Below are 15,723 nucleotides of genomic sequence, written 5' to 3'. Positions count from 1 at the left end.
CTCGTTGCTCCTCTTCCAGGATTAAACCACGCCTCCTCGCCATCTTTTTCATTAAGAATAATCATCTCAAAGCAAATATTTTTAATTTTCTCACAACGATGAACTTTCGACTTAAAAGAGTATATCGATACAAAGGAGAAAAGTTTATTTAAATTGTAGAAACATTTCTCGCAAGATTTTCTGCCAATCTTTTTAATAAGGGATAATGAAAAGCGAGGGAGAAGCCAAGTGTAGAGCTCTCATTGCAAATATTTTGATTTTTTTTTTATCGGATGAGAGGTGATAAATTAAGAGTGCTGATGAAAAGGGGATGGAGGGTTGGTTTTAGCCTGGGTCAACGTGTCTGGTAGGATATTTGCCGGACGTAATAAAGTGGGCATAAAAGGAGCGTGCCTCAACGTTGACGTAGGTTTTCATGTCACTGCGATGTAAAGAAAGAGAGTAGCAGAGAGAAAGTTTAGCGACCATTGACTATGGTTCCTTTGAGGCGAGGCTAAAGACACATTCCTTATAGATATCTCAGTCGATCCCTTTATTAACTCGTTCGACCGAAATAACTAAGCCAGACTTTGCGACTTAATTTTCAATAACTCACCCCCCCCCCCTCTTCCTTCTTCCCTCGTTACTGCGATACTATTATCAATATCATTCTGTATTTAATATCGAGCGAACGAATAAGTCGTGCCAATCCGTTAACCGTAAATGAAGAAATAAGATCTAAGGAGATCGATCGTTAAAGTAGTACGACTGTTTTGGACTGAGATCAGACGTAAAACTGATTTTTATGACGCAAAGATGTTGTATAATATTTCAAGAGATATTTATCAGGATAGTCTGGGTTTTTAAAAGAAGATTTTTACGATAATCTAGGAGGAAGGGAGTATCGAATGGGTACCATTTGATCAAAAGACTAGGTTGAGGAGGATCGATGAAGAAATTAATGGATGGGTGCTCCCCCCCTTAAAACGAAAGCATCCCTGTTCTCACAGCCATTCTTCCGTTTTCGTGCCTGTTCGAGTTTCTCGACGTTGTTGCGTGGTCTGTGCTACACTGATTTCCAGCATCCTCCACTTTCTTTCTATCCATTCTGTTCTGTATGCACCCTCTACCACCCTGCCACCCCGCCATTTTTCAACCCTCGACACTCCCGCAATCAAGCCTGCAACCTTCGCAGGAAGAATAAATGGATTTGTCGCCCCAACCCTCTTGCCACTACCCTCTCGCTTTCAACTCTTTCCAGAGCTTTGCAGTTTCCGGTCACACTGGCTTTGTAAGCTCCTCCCACCCAAAAACACACTAGTGAAATGTATAGCGTTTCGTGTAATATCGCGTTACAAGCTGGAATCGAAGAATTGTGAAAAAATAATTTGTCTGACTATAATAAAAGCTGTACTACTGACGATACCATTAAAACGACGAAAAGTGCAAAATTTCGGGCATTCACGATTGCAACTGATATGCTATTCGCCAAGGACACTCGAGAGTGTTTTTTATTGTTGCTCGTGGAACGCACTAAGCTTGTTATTAACGCTGGAAACGATATACCCATTGTCTCGAGAGAATAATTTGTTTCGCGTTTGTCACTGCTGCCAATTGATTTTCAGTCGATGCTGGTCGGTTTAGGCTGGCTTAGCGAAACGTCCATCGGCTAACAACGTTTCAATCCGAGATATGAAAATTTCTGGTGAAAAGAGGAGTATAGGCGGAAATAGCGACACAGGGACAAAGGACGTTCGAAAGGTGAAAGCAGAAAGGCAATGGGAGGAAGAGGAAATGCTAGGAAAGAGAGAGAACGGAGGAAATTGTAGCCAATTTGATCCACTTCCGCTTTATTCCCTGATTTCTTCTGCCTCACTGGAAATGACCACTTTCAGTCTACCAAAACAGCTTTTGTTTACTTAGCCAGCAAGAAGATGGGATAATCTCGTTTCTGATAGCTTTTCTGATTGCCATTATGTCCTTTGTCAAATTCCATACATTACATTTCTCATTTACTCCCTTTAATACCATTCAACGATAATGCTTCATCATTTTAGAATATCCATGATAAATATACGTATACAACCTCCCAAACGATTTTCACAAACAATTCCTCTTAAAAGAATACTCTTTTTCTGTGTGTTTCAACCACTTGACACACATTTGCAAATAATTCTCATTAATTACATATATATATATATATATAAGGAGAGAAGCGAGGAATAAATTTCGGTACAAGTAGAAAAAGCTTGATTAATACGTTGCGACGTTCCTAAAATATATGACCCTTTGGTGAATAACGCGTTATGAAAGGAGCAATGTCGAGGGGGTGGTAGGGGGTTGGGGCGGGAGTATAAATCTTTGTCCAAATGTGCTTCTGGAACCGATTAGCGAACAGAATGGAAGAAGTTTGGTCGGTGTCTCGTGTGCACCCTTGCAGGTTTGCATCGACGTCCTTGGGAAAGCTCGTGGGGGTGGGTTGCGCGCGCAGGGGGATGACAGCCGGCGGGGTGGCTACTTCGAAACGGCTCGCGTTGATTTTCCTTGGCAGTGCGACGCGCGACCTAAGCTTGGCAGGACCAACGTCGCCCTCAACCCCCATCAATGAAAAAGTTCGACCGTTCTGCCTATCAATATTTTCCGATCAACGACCAATCGCACACGTTTCCTGCCACACAATTTCCGGTTCATCTCAGCAGACCACAGTGACCGCAACTTCCAAAATTACTTATTCTCATATTCTCTCGTCAGATGCAGTCTCACGTGGATAGTCAAATAATTTAAATTCAAAACTTTATCCAAAACTTTTCAATCTTTAATCATTTTAATCTTTGATAGAAGATTCTTTCGCTCGATATTCTTCCTCTTCTTTTTCGTGACTAAATCTTCATGCCAGAGGACCGATTAACCAACCAGAAAATTGATTTTCGAAAATTAACACAATAAGGCAGGTCCATCGTTCGCTGGATAATCGATATCCTGAATTGATTAGGCCTGCACATGCAATCAATTCTGGAGTGAAACGTTATAGGTCGGATCTTCGGACAGATTGATTACCGTGTAGGAATTCATCGTCGACGAATTTATGCGACGAAATTCCGAGTACGAGCTTTGAACAATACTCGAAAAAAACATTGAGGGCTAGTTGGAGGAGATGTGCGAGAAAAAGTGATACGTGGAACTTTCGGTGAGTGGAGAGTATCGTGGTTGAGGAAGATCGTGGGTATATATATATATATAGGCAGGAGAATTTAAAATTTATCTTGTTAGATCACTTTTACCATTCGTTTAAAATTTCAAGAAGACTATCCAAACTGCGAGTGACTGCTTCTGGACTGACTGGGGAGACAAGTTTCTCCTTTTATTTGCTTAAAAAAAAAATGTAAGCAAATTACGGTGCGGATATAAATTCACTGAAAGACACGACGAATGATTAAAGTTGGAAGTTTGATTGAAGTTGTACACTAGTAGATCAGATAACATTGAATGTTTGAATGCAGAAGGGACACTATCATTGGAGGACAGATTGTCAAAGATAGAAGAGATTACTCCGTTCGGTGATGAGGAAGATTGAAGGTAAATATTTAGCCAAGTTGTTTTGCTATATAAGAGGCTGCTAGATAACCTTAAAATTTATATGAGAAAATCGAGTCTCTTTGAAAATTCTGGACAAAAATGTTCAATTACATGCAGAAAATTTTCAAAATTATTACACGACACAGTGTATAAAAAAAGAAGAAATATGTAGATGAAAATAGGAAATTTAATTTCGTAAATAGCAAACTCTGCGAGGAATCTCGATCAACCTTAGAAGTTATCAACTTTGATATGAAAGAGTAGACGAGAGGTGAGGGTGATGGTATAGAAATATTTTAAAGCGTTCGGAATTTTTTTATTCTTTCTAAATTGGTGTTGGCAATAATGGTGTGGTTGGTTCAAGGACAAGGACAAAAAGTAGCTGGTAGCGTGAAACTATCATTTAGTTTATCGTTGAATATCGTCGTTTTATCCTACCTTTCCCCCTCCTTCATTATTTCTCAAGGGAGATGAAGTGACACATACACATATTCGATCGCATCATTATCTACGACTAGTTATAGTTGAGTTTCTTGGTATGGGCGATACGCACGGTCAATTCAGATCGCGCGACGATAACGAAATTACGATACGAATTATGTCACACCACTGGGTACGATCTTCTCTGTACGCCCCACGCGAACAGCTAGCGAAGCATTGATCCTCCAGTTCTACTTAATTCTGACCTTGTCGCCTTTGCTCGATTCTATCGCTCGACTCAATAATTTTTCTTATTTAACCTATTATCAAGCCAAGTACTGCGAAATACCACTTGTTTGCTCAACCACAGTCGCTATGCCACTTATACTGCACTATCTCTGAGAATTCCCTCCCCCTCTCTCCGAGGAAAGTCTTTTTACACCTCTTTTACCACAAATACATTCTCGCTCCCGAGGCGAAACGTCCCACTGGCTCTCTTAGCTTCATTTTAAATCTTTTACACTCGGTAAGTGGAAAAGTGTGATATTGGTCAGACGGCTTTCATCCCTATTCGTTCACCAGGAATTGTACGGTAAACGCGGAAATTGTTGTACGGATTGCGGAGCGTTAAAGCGTAATATCCTCTGGGACTAGGCCCGCTTAATCCCTTGGGTATCGGTTTAATTAATTAGCGGGAATATTATGCACGCATTGCATCATTATGGCTCGAACACATTCCTTACTCTTGTATTCTCTATTCGGATCACACGGTACGCCAAGCAGAACGAGCTAGTTCAATTACCTATACTATTGTAAAATATTTAACTGTTATTGTAAAATAATATTCCACAATAATAATTATTTTGTTCTCCAATGACAGAATTTTGTTTAACTCGTTGTAGAAATAATAATTTTGCAAGAAGTAGTCGAACGTGAAAAAATTCAGGAAAGATATGGAAAGTGAGTCGTGTGTTCCAATGTGATGAATTTATTCGATCGGCATTATGAGATATATAGCGTTGTAAGACTTGGCAAGCATTCGTGACGTTTGTGGTTCTTGTCAATTTTTTAGTAATCCTCTCGCAAATGTTGGCCCAGCGTTTCGCCCCGAATACCAGAGGTCTACCCTTATCCAATATACGACAAGGTTTTCAAATTACTGCGAACGATCTTTTCGCGTTACACATATCCAACGGCAGCCTTGTACAAATCGCATCTCATTCGTTCGCAGATTACCTTATCGATTACCACAAATGTTACATTAATACCGAACCCCATCCATTCGCCAATCCATCCTACTAACTACGAAATTATTTACCTTTACTACTCGATTAATTCTGGCGCTGCGAGGATCTATCGAAATCACGATTTGATTTAACAAACGGGTTTATTTGCATCTAAAACTCAAATAATTGCTGTGTGTGCGGTTGAATTTTTCATATCGCATTGCGCAATATTAGAGGCTCGTTTTGATGTAATGACAAGGGGTGAGGGTCAATGATAATCAAGTAGGAATAGAGAGAAGAGTGGTGGAAATGGGGAGAGGGTGGAAAGAGATTCGACGAATTTATTTTTAGAGAAGGCGAGCTTCTTGGGAATATATGAATCTTCACTTGGAGAAACCAGTTTGATGCAGATGCTGCTTCATCTTCCACAATGATGCTACGAGTCGTTGTCTGCTGTATAGGAGGCTTCAATATCTCCTCAGGGTCGCTTATGAGGCACGTTTCAATTTTGCCATGCTGTGATACGATGATGTGATGCCTATATTGAAAATTCCACTTTATTCTGCAGACCCACCCCTCAAAACACTAGTTTTTCTCTATATGGATATTATTATTATTATCTGGCTCATTTATACCAGATAAATTCCCGCCAATCAACTAATGCAAACAAAATCTGTCCCGATAGGTCATCTCTCATTTGCAAGTGATATCAATGCAGGATTCTAATCAGAATTTGCAATAACACTTGTGCTTCTTCTATTAGCTGATTATTTTTCCACTTTGATACTAGATCAATTCCCACGCCTGAATAAAATTCCATCCTCAACTGTTTTGATTCATCCAATTTTCGTAACGCTAGCAGTTATTGCACATTTTTTCTTTCCTCTTCCACCCTTTCTATTTGAACTTGTCAATGTTTCCCTCAAAATCCAGTTCACGTAGCAGTTATTACTCGCATTTAACCAGAATTTAGCGCGCTTAGCTACTAACTCTGAATATATTCCTGACGTTATTGCCAATACGTAGGATTTCATTGAGTTTGCGACGAAATTACGAGCGAGACCGTGATCTTTTCGCAATATTGAAAAATCTTGTGCTATATATACGTGAAAAGTTAAGGATGAAATTAAGTTTGAACTTTGACCCAGCAAGGGTGGACTTTTTCGATTGTTTAGGAAGGGTCTTGGAATCGATGGTGGGGAACTAAATGCAGCAATAAGGGAATAAAGGGTGGAGAGACATTTCCAAGTGTCAATTGGGGAAGATTCGAAGCTAGAGCATTTTTCGCTATTTATTGGAAAAGTTTCCCTCTGAAGGGGGAAAAGTAGCTGTAGGGGTGGGATTGAACTGTATTTTCCGAAGTTGGACTAATCCTTTTACGGTGCATTAAGTAAATCCTTGTCTTGTTTGGGGGATAGCGCAGCTTTATTCGACCTGACCCAGCAGGTGAAATCACTCAAGTGCTACTTTCCCTCGACTTTTCCGAAGCTCTGACTTAGATTTTTTTTTGTTTTTTTTTTTTTCAGAAAAGTCGTCCCTTTCTTCGATCCAACCCCAAAATCTTTCTGTGTATACTCATCTAATAAAATATTGAGGTTTAATCAGACCCACGAGATTGGGTGAGGCGAATAACTATATTAATAACAATACTATTATTCTTTAAGAATCCTCGTTTCTCGAGTATCTAGAAGAATCTTATAAATAAGTCGGAGAGCCTAGGGAATCTTTAAGATGAAATTTGAATGGAAAAGTGCATTAAAGTTATTTAATAAAGGGTCTCGAGTGAGTTGGCTGATCTAATAAACCATCGTAATGAAGTTAATTGATGCTGAAAGGGGGAGGGGGTCTTGTTGATCGGAATAATCGATTCTCTCATCTCGAAATCAATTTCGAAGAGTCGGCAAGAAGCTTCTTATTCGCACGAGCTTTCCGGGCTCATTCTTTTTATCTCCGATCCCCGTTCAAGATTGATCGAGCTTCGAGGCGTACACAAGCAACTACACTGAAGTAATCAACTACCGAATGAGAAAACAAAGATTATAATCTCCCTAAAAATACAAAAAAGTCCTTCGATCAGCTAGTCTACTAAACTCTGTAGGAAGGGTTGTAAAAAAAAAAAAAAAATAATGAAACGACTACCCAAATATTCATTGACAAGGATCTCTTTACTGAATTCGAACTTTCCAGTCGAGTAATGTATTTTTTATTCTTCACGAAATTCTGTAACAATGAGCACATTTAGAATCGAAAGTTAATCCTTAATCCTCGTCAATGTTTCGAGCTTTTAGGAAGCTTTTCATCGATAGGAGTTTGTCGATACTATGGAAACATAGAGTTCGCCCAGGAAGGGAGAAAGGACCACTTGATTAATCATGTTCCAAGGACGCTCGAATATATTTTTCGGTACAAGTTTAATTGGCGCAAGCTCCCAAGAAGCTTTTGCTTGCGTAGGCATTATTAGATTTATACACAGATGATCGATGAGAGCCACTGTGTTTGGCCTACTGCGGGGGAATATCGATTTTCACTGTAATCATTTCTATAAGCTCTAGAGTCGCAGCCAGTGCGAATACTCTCGTGATATAAATTAACTAGTGGAAAACTCGATAATAATACAAAACAAGTAGAAAAAGTCGTCTTTGCAGAAGACGTTAGAAGACTTAAAAAGTTTATAAGCGCCGTATCATTCTATATACAGAGGCATGCATGATTCATCGAATTTTTTCGAGTTTTTAAGGAGAAATTCGTGTGACATAAAAGTTGCTTTACGCGTCAATAAAAATCAGAGTCATAAATGCTTGATAATTTCCCTTACGAGGGACAAAAGGGAACAGGAACGGTAGATGGGATCAATTCGAAGTAACGACCCCTCGTTATTTTAAGATGCCAATTAAACCCTCGAACAAAACACGATTGTTGAAAAAGAATTGAGCAATTGGTGAGCTTTGATGGGTTTTAAGTAGTATAAGCGTTGTTTTAGTGCGGCAGGTGTTAGTAATTTGCTTAGTCGTCGGCGCAAAAGTGGCGTACGTCATGGCTGTTATTGGCACTGTCGAAGATTGGTCGTTTGACGGGGGGAAAAAGTTAGTTGTACCGAGATTCGTCATGCACTTAGAATTCCCCTTTGGCACACAAGAGCCACGGTATCCTCGTAATCGATCAATGTCCCCAGTATTATTCTCTAATGACCTCTACGAGGGATCGGAACAGCAAAATGCATGTTAAGCTCTTCCTGTTTCGAGTAGAGCCCTACTTTTCACCAACTGATAAAGAATCCGCCAAATTGCCTGGCTCGATATTTACTCGTTTCACTTAAAATCTGCAAAAATCCTGTTCGAAGCTCAGGCTTCTTAGCTCTTCTCGTTTATCGCCAATAAAATTAACATTCTATCGCAATATTATTAGTATATAATCACGATTACCAACTGGGTTTATCTATTATTTCATAAACTATTTACCCCCTGTACTGATCCGTATCGCGGGGAATTATTTATCGCACGCGATAATTTACAAATTTGGAGCAAGGATAGTGGAGGGGGGAGGGGGAGATTGGCATAATTGTACCGTCATACTTCAGGATTTCACTACAGAGATATTCATAGTAAAACGTAAGTTTTACTACTGCCATAAATTTCTCCATACCACCATTTCCGCGGTGCTTAAAGTTCAGCGTGAATTTAATTACGCTTCATCCGGCTAAAAGCCCGTACAAGAAGCGAGTGGTGCGTCGCATCGTCTTCATTTCGAGAAAATTTATGAATTGGCAAAAACTGGCATCTTCGCGCCAAGTATCTCGACGATTACTCCCGGTGACAATGAGTAGACTCGAGGGAACGTATCGATTTATATTATAAAGTGCAGGGGAAACTCGTGAAATGCAGGCCCTGTTTGCTAAATGGAATTATTTGAAATTTAATTGCATTGTTTCTGCTGCATGGCATTTAGAGTCGATATTGAGAATATCGATGACGAGGACGAATATTGGGTAAAGGATAAATCGAAAAGCGGAGTAATAATGAATAGAAGTCAGGGGAATCACGTTACATCCATCAGTTTTCTTATGACCAAGTACATTGCTTCTGAGCTATCAATCCAACGTAAAATCTGCCCTTCCGCCTTTAAAGTAGTCACGCAATCCACTATCCGGCTACTGCGATATTGCCTGAAAACGCCGCCCCCTTTTTCCCACTTCTTCTTCTTTTTTGCCACGACTAATTCCCAAAGTGATTCGCAGCTTTGGATCCTTTTATCCTCGCCTTTCATTGGGCATGTTTAAATCGGTCACGCGATCCTTATCGAAAACCTCGTAATAAAATAGACGCGGCACATTTATCAATGTCTTACGCCTATGTATCGTTCGTGCTCGAACCACGTTTCCTGCACAATTCTCAATATCATATCCATATCGTATATTTTCATAAATATCCTTCTCGAAAAACCCTGTGGTATTTTTTCGAAATTTTCTTATCGTCCTTCAGCGACGAGATTCTCGAATTGAAAAGATTGTTTTTCGGACGCGAACGGTCTTTCTCTACTGAAACAAATTGGTCACGTCTTTTGGAGCACTCTTTTTCTTCTTCCTTCTGTAATCGATCGTCGCGGAGCCTGCTAATGGCTCGACGGAAGAAAACGAAGGCCAAGTCAGACACCCTGACAGAAATGGGTTACGCTTAATCTTTCCAACGATGAATGCAAATTTCATTACAAAATTCTAAGGACCTGTGTCTTTCGGTCGAGGAGCCATAGAAATTTTCGCACCATCTATAGTCTATACCTGCGCAGCTTTGTTATAAATTACCTGTTTCGCAAGGGTTGCTCTTGCATCGATGCGCCGTTCACCCTCTAAATAATTGCTGGGGAGAGCGGAGCTAAGACTTTGCACGACCCTATCGCTTTTGATTAATTTAGCAATTGTGAAAGTTAGCCAAACTCTGTCGATAATTTCAATTAATTGAGCTGTCGCACTAGACTCGTGCGTAGTAAGAGAGAGAGAGAGAGAGAGAGAGAGAGAGAGAGAGAGAGGAGGGGGTAGGGAGGAGGTAGATTGGGTGGATTGAAAAATAAGTTTGTTTGCACCATTAGCGAGGCAAGAGTTTGTTACAAGCTTGGTACAAGAAGGATGATGAAACTATTCCAAAGAGCTATTTGCCATGTTCGTTAGTGGATCGTTTCTGCAGAGGACTTTGACGATGTGGAATATTTCGTGGCAGTCCATGAAACTGCAGAAGCGAAATAGGATTTCCAGCAAGGTGGCCATGTAATGCTATTTCCTCTCGGCATCTGATCCCGATTGGTGGGGATTCGGGACTCCTGCTCGGGGTCCCTAGGGAAGCAGTATTTTAGCTTGCGCGTGTCAGCTTCCCATTGTTCGCCATTGAAAGCGATGTCCAGGAAATTTCTGCGAATTTCCAACAATCGCACGGAACACAATCCCTCCCTAATAGCATGGCTGTGCGTAAAACGTCTCATTAGCACAACGGGAAGACCCCGCACTGTCAGAAATTTTCCCATTCTATCTAATTAGTCCCTTGATTCAATTTTTTTCGACTTGGCTCACCCGGTTCGAGCGTGACGTATTGCGCGTTATATTGGGCCCTTTTCACCAGACAAGAGTATATCGTGATACAACGAGTTTAATGATTTAGGAGAGAGCCAGTGGTACAGCGATAAATTACGAGGGTCGAGGAGGCTGGACTTGAATGACGTCAGAGTCGTTAACTGTGAAAAGTGCTCAAGTTCCATTGATATCTATTTTGCTAGCTTCCTGATACGTTTCATGTCAAATTAATGATTCGTCACTCCGTTTTCCATTCAAACTAATGCATTTCCATTTTCATCTCCTCTTATATTCTTGGTGAGATGAGAACTTGAAACCTTTCACTTGGTTGTTTCATGAAATTTCACAATATTTCCTTCGAGTTAGGGCTGATTAAATTTCTTTATAAAATAATGGTGTTCGAAGACGAAATGACGATTTCTATAGGTATTTTTTATTTTATCTGGAACGTCATCGTGGTGAGAGTGTGAATTATAGGAGATGATTTAATTGTCCAGGACATTCGAGATGAATTTTCGAGTTTTGCCACAATGTCTACTCTCATTAGTATAGGAAAACCTTTAAAGTCATCCTTTTCTAAGTGGAGAAACGAGTCGAGTGAGTTCAATCTTCAATGCATTCTCCTCTTTTTACGAGAGTTTGGATAGATTCGAATTTGCGATTCTCTCTTGTGGCTTTCATTGAGAAATCAAGGTCGAAGATCCCGGAATAAAGAAAGACCAGCTCGTGCTAAAGAGGAATTTCACAAACTCCTTATTGATCCTCGAATGACGCGGACTCAAGGATTTACTGTACGGAAGTAAGTTTTTTTTCCAACTCGTTAAAGCTATCTCCCTTAAATCTCTGTTTTTTCCACTTACTCGAAAATAATTGAGTTTTTCTCGTCTCCCAAGCTCGCCAGTCGACGTCGTGCTAAATTCAATTAGCTCGGCCTCTCAGTTACACCGTCTGGCATTTAAATCTGAATATTCAGTTGAATCTTTAATGTTTTTTTAAAGACACGTAATTTACAAAACTAATTCACGATGGAGCTGTATCGCACTTGCCAGGGCGACACGATTAATTACACTTAAATTCCAGTTACACCATTTGACTAAGTATTATTAATGGCACGATAGTTTAATGCCCGTAGGAACAATAATAATTCATGGAAGGATAAATTTTCAAGGTCGATCGATGATATAAAAAACGTAAACTCTTTTGTCGAGGCTGCAAATCTCCATTGCAATTAAAGTAGAATTTGATAACTGAGTTTTGGTATATATCACTGAATAAAATTGAATCGCTAATGGGAGTTAAGTGTAGAGCATACGAGCTGTGTCCCAGGCTGTATAAATAAATATAATTCATTATAGCTTTAAAAAAAAAATGGAAGTAAACATTATAAACAATTGCTAAAATTCTGTGATATTTCGTTGATGGGAAGCAAGGCCCAACAATCAGAGACTCGATTTTCGCAACTTTCGTCCAAAGCCCACTTTATTAATGCGAAATTATTCGATGTAGATGGCGGGGAATCGGGATGGGCCGAGAATTTAAGGAAATAACCAGGACAGCCAGCAGACGCGAGGTGGAACCGTGCAATATGGTTATTTGGCCAAAGATTATAATAGAGTTGGGGCAGGTGGAAGGAAAGGATCGATGAGAATCTCCATTGAAAACTGAGAGAGAGAGAGAGAGAGAGAGATCCTCGTGAAATCCATCAGGGACGTTAGGTCCTGACTCGTCAGGATTCATCAGTTGTGCTCCTCGAGGATCCACTGGCGAAAAAAATCCACCTCTCTTAATACCCTCTAAGCACCTTATCGAGCTCAATGAGCTAGCAAGGAGTCTACAGGATAATCAATTCTTCCTCGTCCTTGAAACGAGAGATCAATCGTTTACTGGGAGAACCAAGTGGATCGAATATTTTTGGACGCACCGTGCGCGTATAAAAGGGAGCTTTTACGTAATAGAAAGAGACGGAGGAGAGAAGAGCTTTTATTTGGTACTCTGGAAGCAGAAGCTTTCCACGAGGAAGAAAGATAGAGAGGGATGTAGAGGGTTTCTTTTAATAGCGAGATATAAATTGAATTAGTGGAAGTTTGAACGACCGGAAAAATCAATGTGTCGTAAAAATAAGCGGGAGATCCAGTAAAAGCTCTGAATGGAAGCTCTGAATAAGTTATCAAGGTCATTGTCGTTTTCCGTTCCGATCGATCGCACTCTCGTTCAGGAAGTTAAAACGAAATTTCGATGTTAGCCTGTCTAACTTCGTTCTTGGCCAAAGGCATCGACCAAAATTGACCGGGCTCACGTAGCGAAGACGAAAACGCAATTTCCGGTCCTCACCGATGCGTGATTGGATTTCTACCGGTCGCGTCGTGTTTGCTCCAAAAGCTCGCGGTATTCTGCAAGCACGCACCGCAAGCTCCCAAACTGCTACTGGCTAGAGAAGAATCCAGTCCAAGCGTTCTCTCTGCCAGCCAATAATTGATATATAGATTATCAGTCTGCGAAAACTTATTGAAGAGTCAAACGACAATTCGAGCGATTCCCAACAGAACCGAGCCAATCTTTTGCCAAAAATTGAGAAATTGCTGAAATCGAGGCAGAAATTAACCGGCGGATTGTCGGATCGCGAAACGAGGCGAAGGCTCTCGAAGATTAACTCGAGCGACAGTGGGACAGAAATTAGGGGAGGATAAAATTAATTTTGCGAGAAAAATTGCGAGATTGGTGAAATCTGGCCTTGGAAATAAATTGAAATTGAGCTTTTATTGGAAAATTGAAGGAGAGCGTTTCGTGAAAATTCCAAAAGTGACGGATAAACTACTCGAGTCAGCTGGCGAGTGGAAAAAGAAACTTTAAGCAGCAATAAAGTTATTGAAGTTCCATTGAGGATCGCGCTTGAAAGACATAGATAAACTGTCGGCCGGAAGTTTCTCAATAAGTGATTCGAGTGATGCTGCTGGTAACCGCTGGATTATTAATCCAGGAAATGCGAACTTTCTCGAATTCCGAATTGTTCGAGGGATAGATCAACCTAGACGAGCTTTTTCCAATACGGAAGATTCTCGCCTCCTTCTAAACTGGCTGTGAATATGTCACTATTCACGGTAGTGATAAAAGATTCAACGCTTCAAGACCCTTCAAATCGATATCAACCATCTGCCAATCAATCTGCTTAAGTGACACTTTCCCACAAAAAACGTCACTTGCCTGAAAAAGCATCGCTAAAAAAATATCAGCAAAACTAGAATCGTTTTCTTAATCGAACCATCACTCTCGGGATCTTCAATTGGCGAATAACAGAATACTTTGAAAAGCAGAAGGGACAATTATTTTTTATGTATATAACGCTGTATAATTTAATATTTTGCGAGATTTCGCGAAAGGAGGAAGTCATTGTGTGTTGAGAATAGCAGGGAAAATCGATTCCATTGCAGGCAACGCTAACCTAAGGATAGTTACAGGCACCGAAATTGGGTGATTTGGGCCAATACGAAAACTGCACGAAAGGGGAGCACGAATGTCTCCCTGCAATATTCCCGCTTGGACGAACGAGCCATTCTTCGATATTAAGGCCTACTCTCGTCAAAACTAGAATCAAAGATTTTTTTACGAGTCTATGTAATTCTCTGCTTTATTACTGCGACAACCGATGGCTACCATTGCCACCCACCCCCTGACGTGATACGTGAAATTACAGCAAACAAAGATCAAAAGTTCGGAGGTCGGTGAGTTAACGAAGTTGTGCCTGACTTGTGCAGGTTACAGCGTAACCTTTGACCTGACGAGGGCAGTCCTAAATCAATTTGGATATAAATCACAATCAGCTTAATCGCGTCACGCTGCCAAAGTCAAAGAATCTCTAATCGCGATGATATTCCGAGAAAAAGAGAAAAATAAAAATTGGATTCCGCATGCGAGAAAAATTTCAAGAGACTAATTGGAAGACGATAGAACGAGAGGAGAAGTAGCGAAGACGCAAGGAGAAAAGTTTAAAATAGCGCCGGCGACTGTGAGGGATGGACTGCGCAGTTTAGCGCGCAGGCTGAGCATCGGTGGTGGGGTAAGGCGGCGCGAGATTGGTTGGTTTCTGGACCGAGTGGGGGTAACCGGGCCCAAGGAGGAGGAGCGTGAGGCCACTAGCGTCAGTAGTAAGGATAGCGGTGAGCAGTTCGGGCCCGGTGGTCGGACAACGAGTAGTAAAGGTCAGGCTACTGGTCAGACGGGGAACATTCTGCCAGAGTTGGGCGTTAGCGCAGAGTCCCCTTGCAGTGTCCAGGAGGAACTAGCTGGAATTGGGTCCGTCGCGAGTCGATCCTTCGAGCACAGTGGTTCTCAAGCGGGTTTGGAGGCTGGGGAGCCTTGTTGGAGCAGTAGTGGGGGGTCGCCGTGTGAAAAATCCAGCGGAAGCACCACGGTGTCCGCATCCGGGGTCCCCACGAGTCGCGGTACCCTCAGTCGGCGCTCCAGCCGGGACTTAAGCCCTTCTAAGTCGCCGGCGGGACAGGATGGGGCCCCCTTCGGGGGCGGAACCTACGGCGCCGGAGCTTCCGGATCCAGCGCCGCCGCCTCTGGACAAGATTGGCGACGGCTAGTGGGAAGCATCCGGCGCAAAGTCAGCCGGAAGTCCGCGCCGAACAGCGCGAGCATCTCCGAGAGCGCTCTGCAGGAGACCACCAATCGCAATCAGGATGATTTTCTCAAGGCCACCATGAGGATCTTTCTAGTGGTGTCGCCGCCGATGGGTCGCGTACAGGTATGTCTCCAGAAAATCCCATTTCAACTTTCTCATCCTCCTCGTGTTCCACAAAGCTCATAATTCCACCGTAACGTAACACATAGCGCAAGTTCTCTCTCTCTCTCTCTCTCTCTCTCTCTCTCTCTCTCTCTCTCTCTCTCTCTCTTCGTCTTAATCTTCCCTCCCGCAACAATCTAAAAAGTTCCGAGAGTCCCGCGCAAACATTTTTACACGTT

At 41.5% G+C, this 15,723-nt stretch overlaps 1 protein-coding gene across 3 annotated transcripts in view; it reads left to right on the top strand.

The window, feature by feature from the left end:
- LOC136784358 (pleckstrin homology domain-containing family G member 5-like) overlaps positions 1–15,723 on the top strand; it is a 68,127-nt gene that overhangs the window by 15,229 nt on the left and 37,175 nt on the right. Inside the window, exons 1-2 of one of the 3 annotated variants that reach the window (XM_066744957.1) lie at positions 2,544–3,555; positions 12,265–15,505. The exons of the other annotated variants lie outside the window; for them this stretch is intronic. Of the exons in view, the coding sequence (XP_066601054.1) occupies positions 15,461–15,505 (45 nt within the window). The 5' untranslated portion in view covers positions 2,544–3,555; positions 12,265–15,460. Of the gene's footprint in view, positions 1–2,543; positions 3,556–12,264; positions 15,506–15,723 lie in introns of those variants that run through there. 3 annotated transcript variants of the gene reach the window in all.

Source organism: Prorops nasuta, unplaced genomic scaffold (genome assembly GCF_024137725.1).
Source record: "Prorops nasuta isolate Cenicafe-Biocafe unplaced genomic scaffold, Cenicafe_Pnas_1.2 PNAS00053, whole genome shotgun sequence".
Lineage (NCBI taxonomy): Eukaryota > Metazoa > Arthropoda > Insecta > Hymenoptera > Bethylidae > Prorops > Prorops nasuta.
This window is presented reverse-complemented; position numbering and strand designations above follow the sequence as displayed.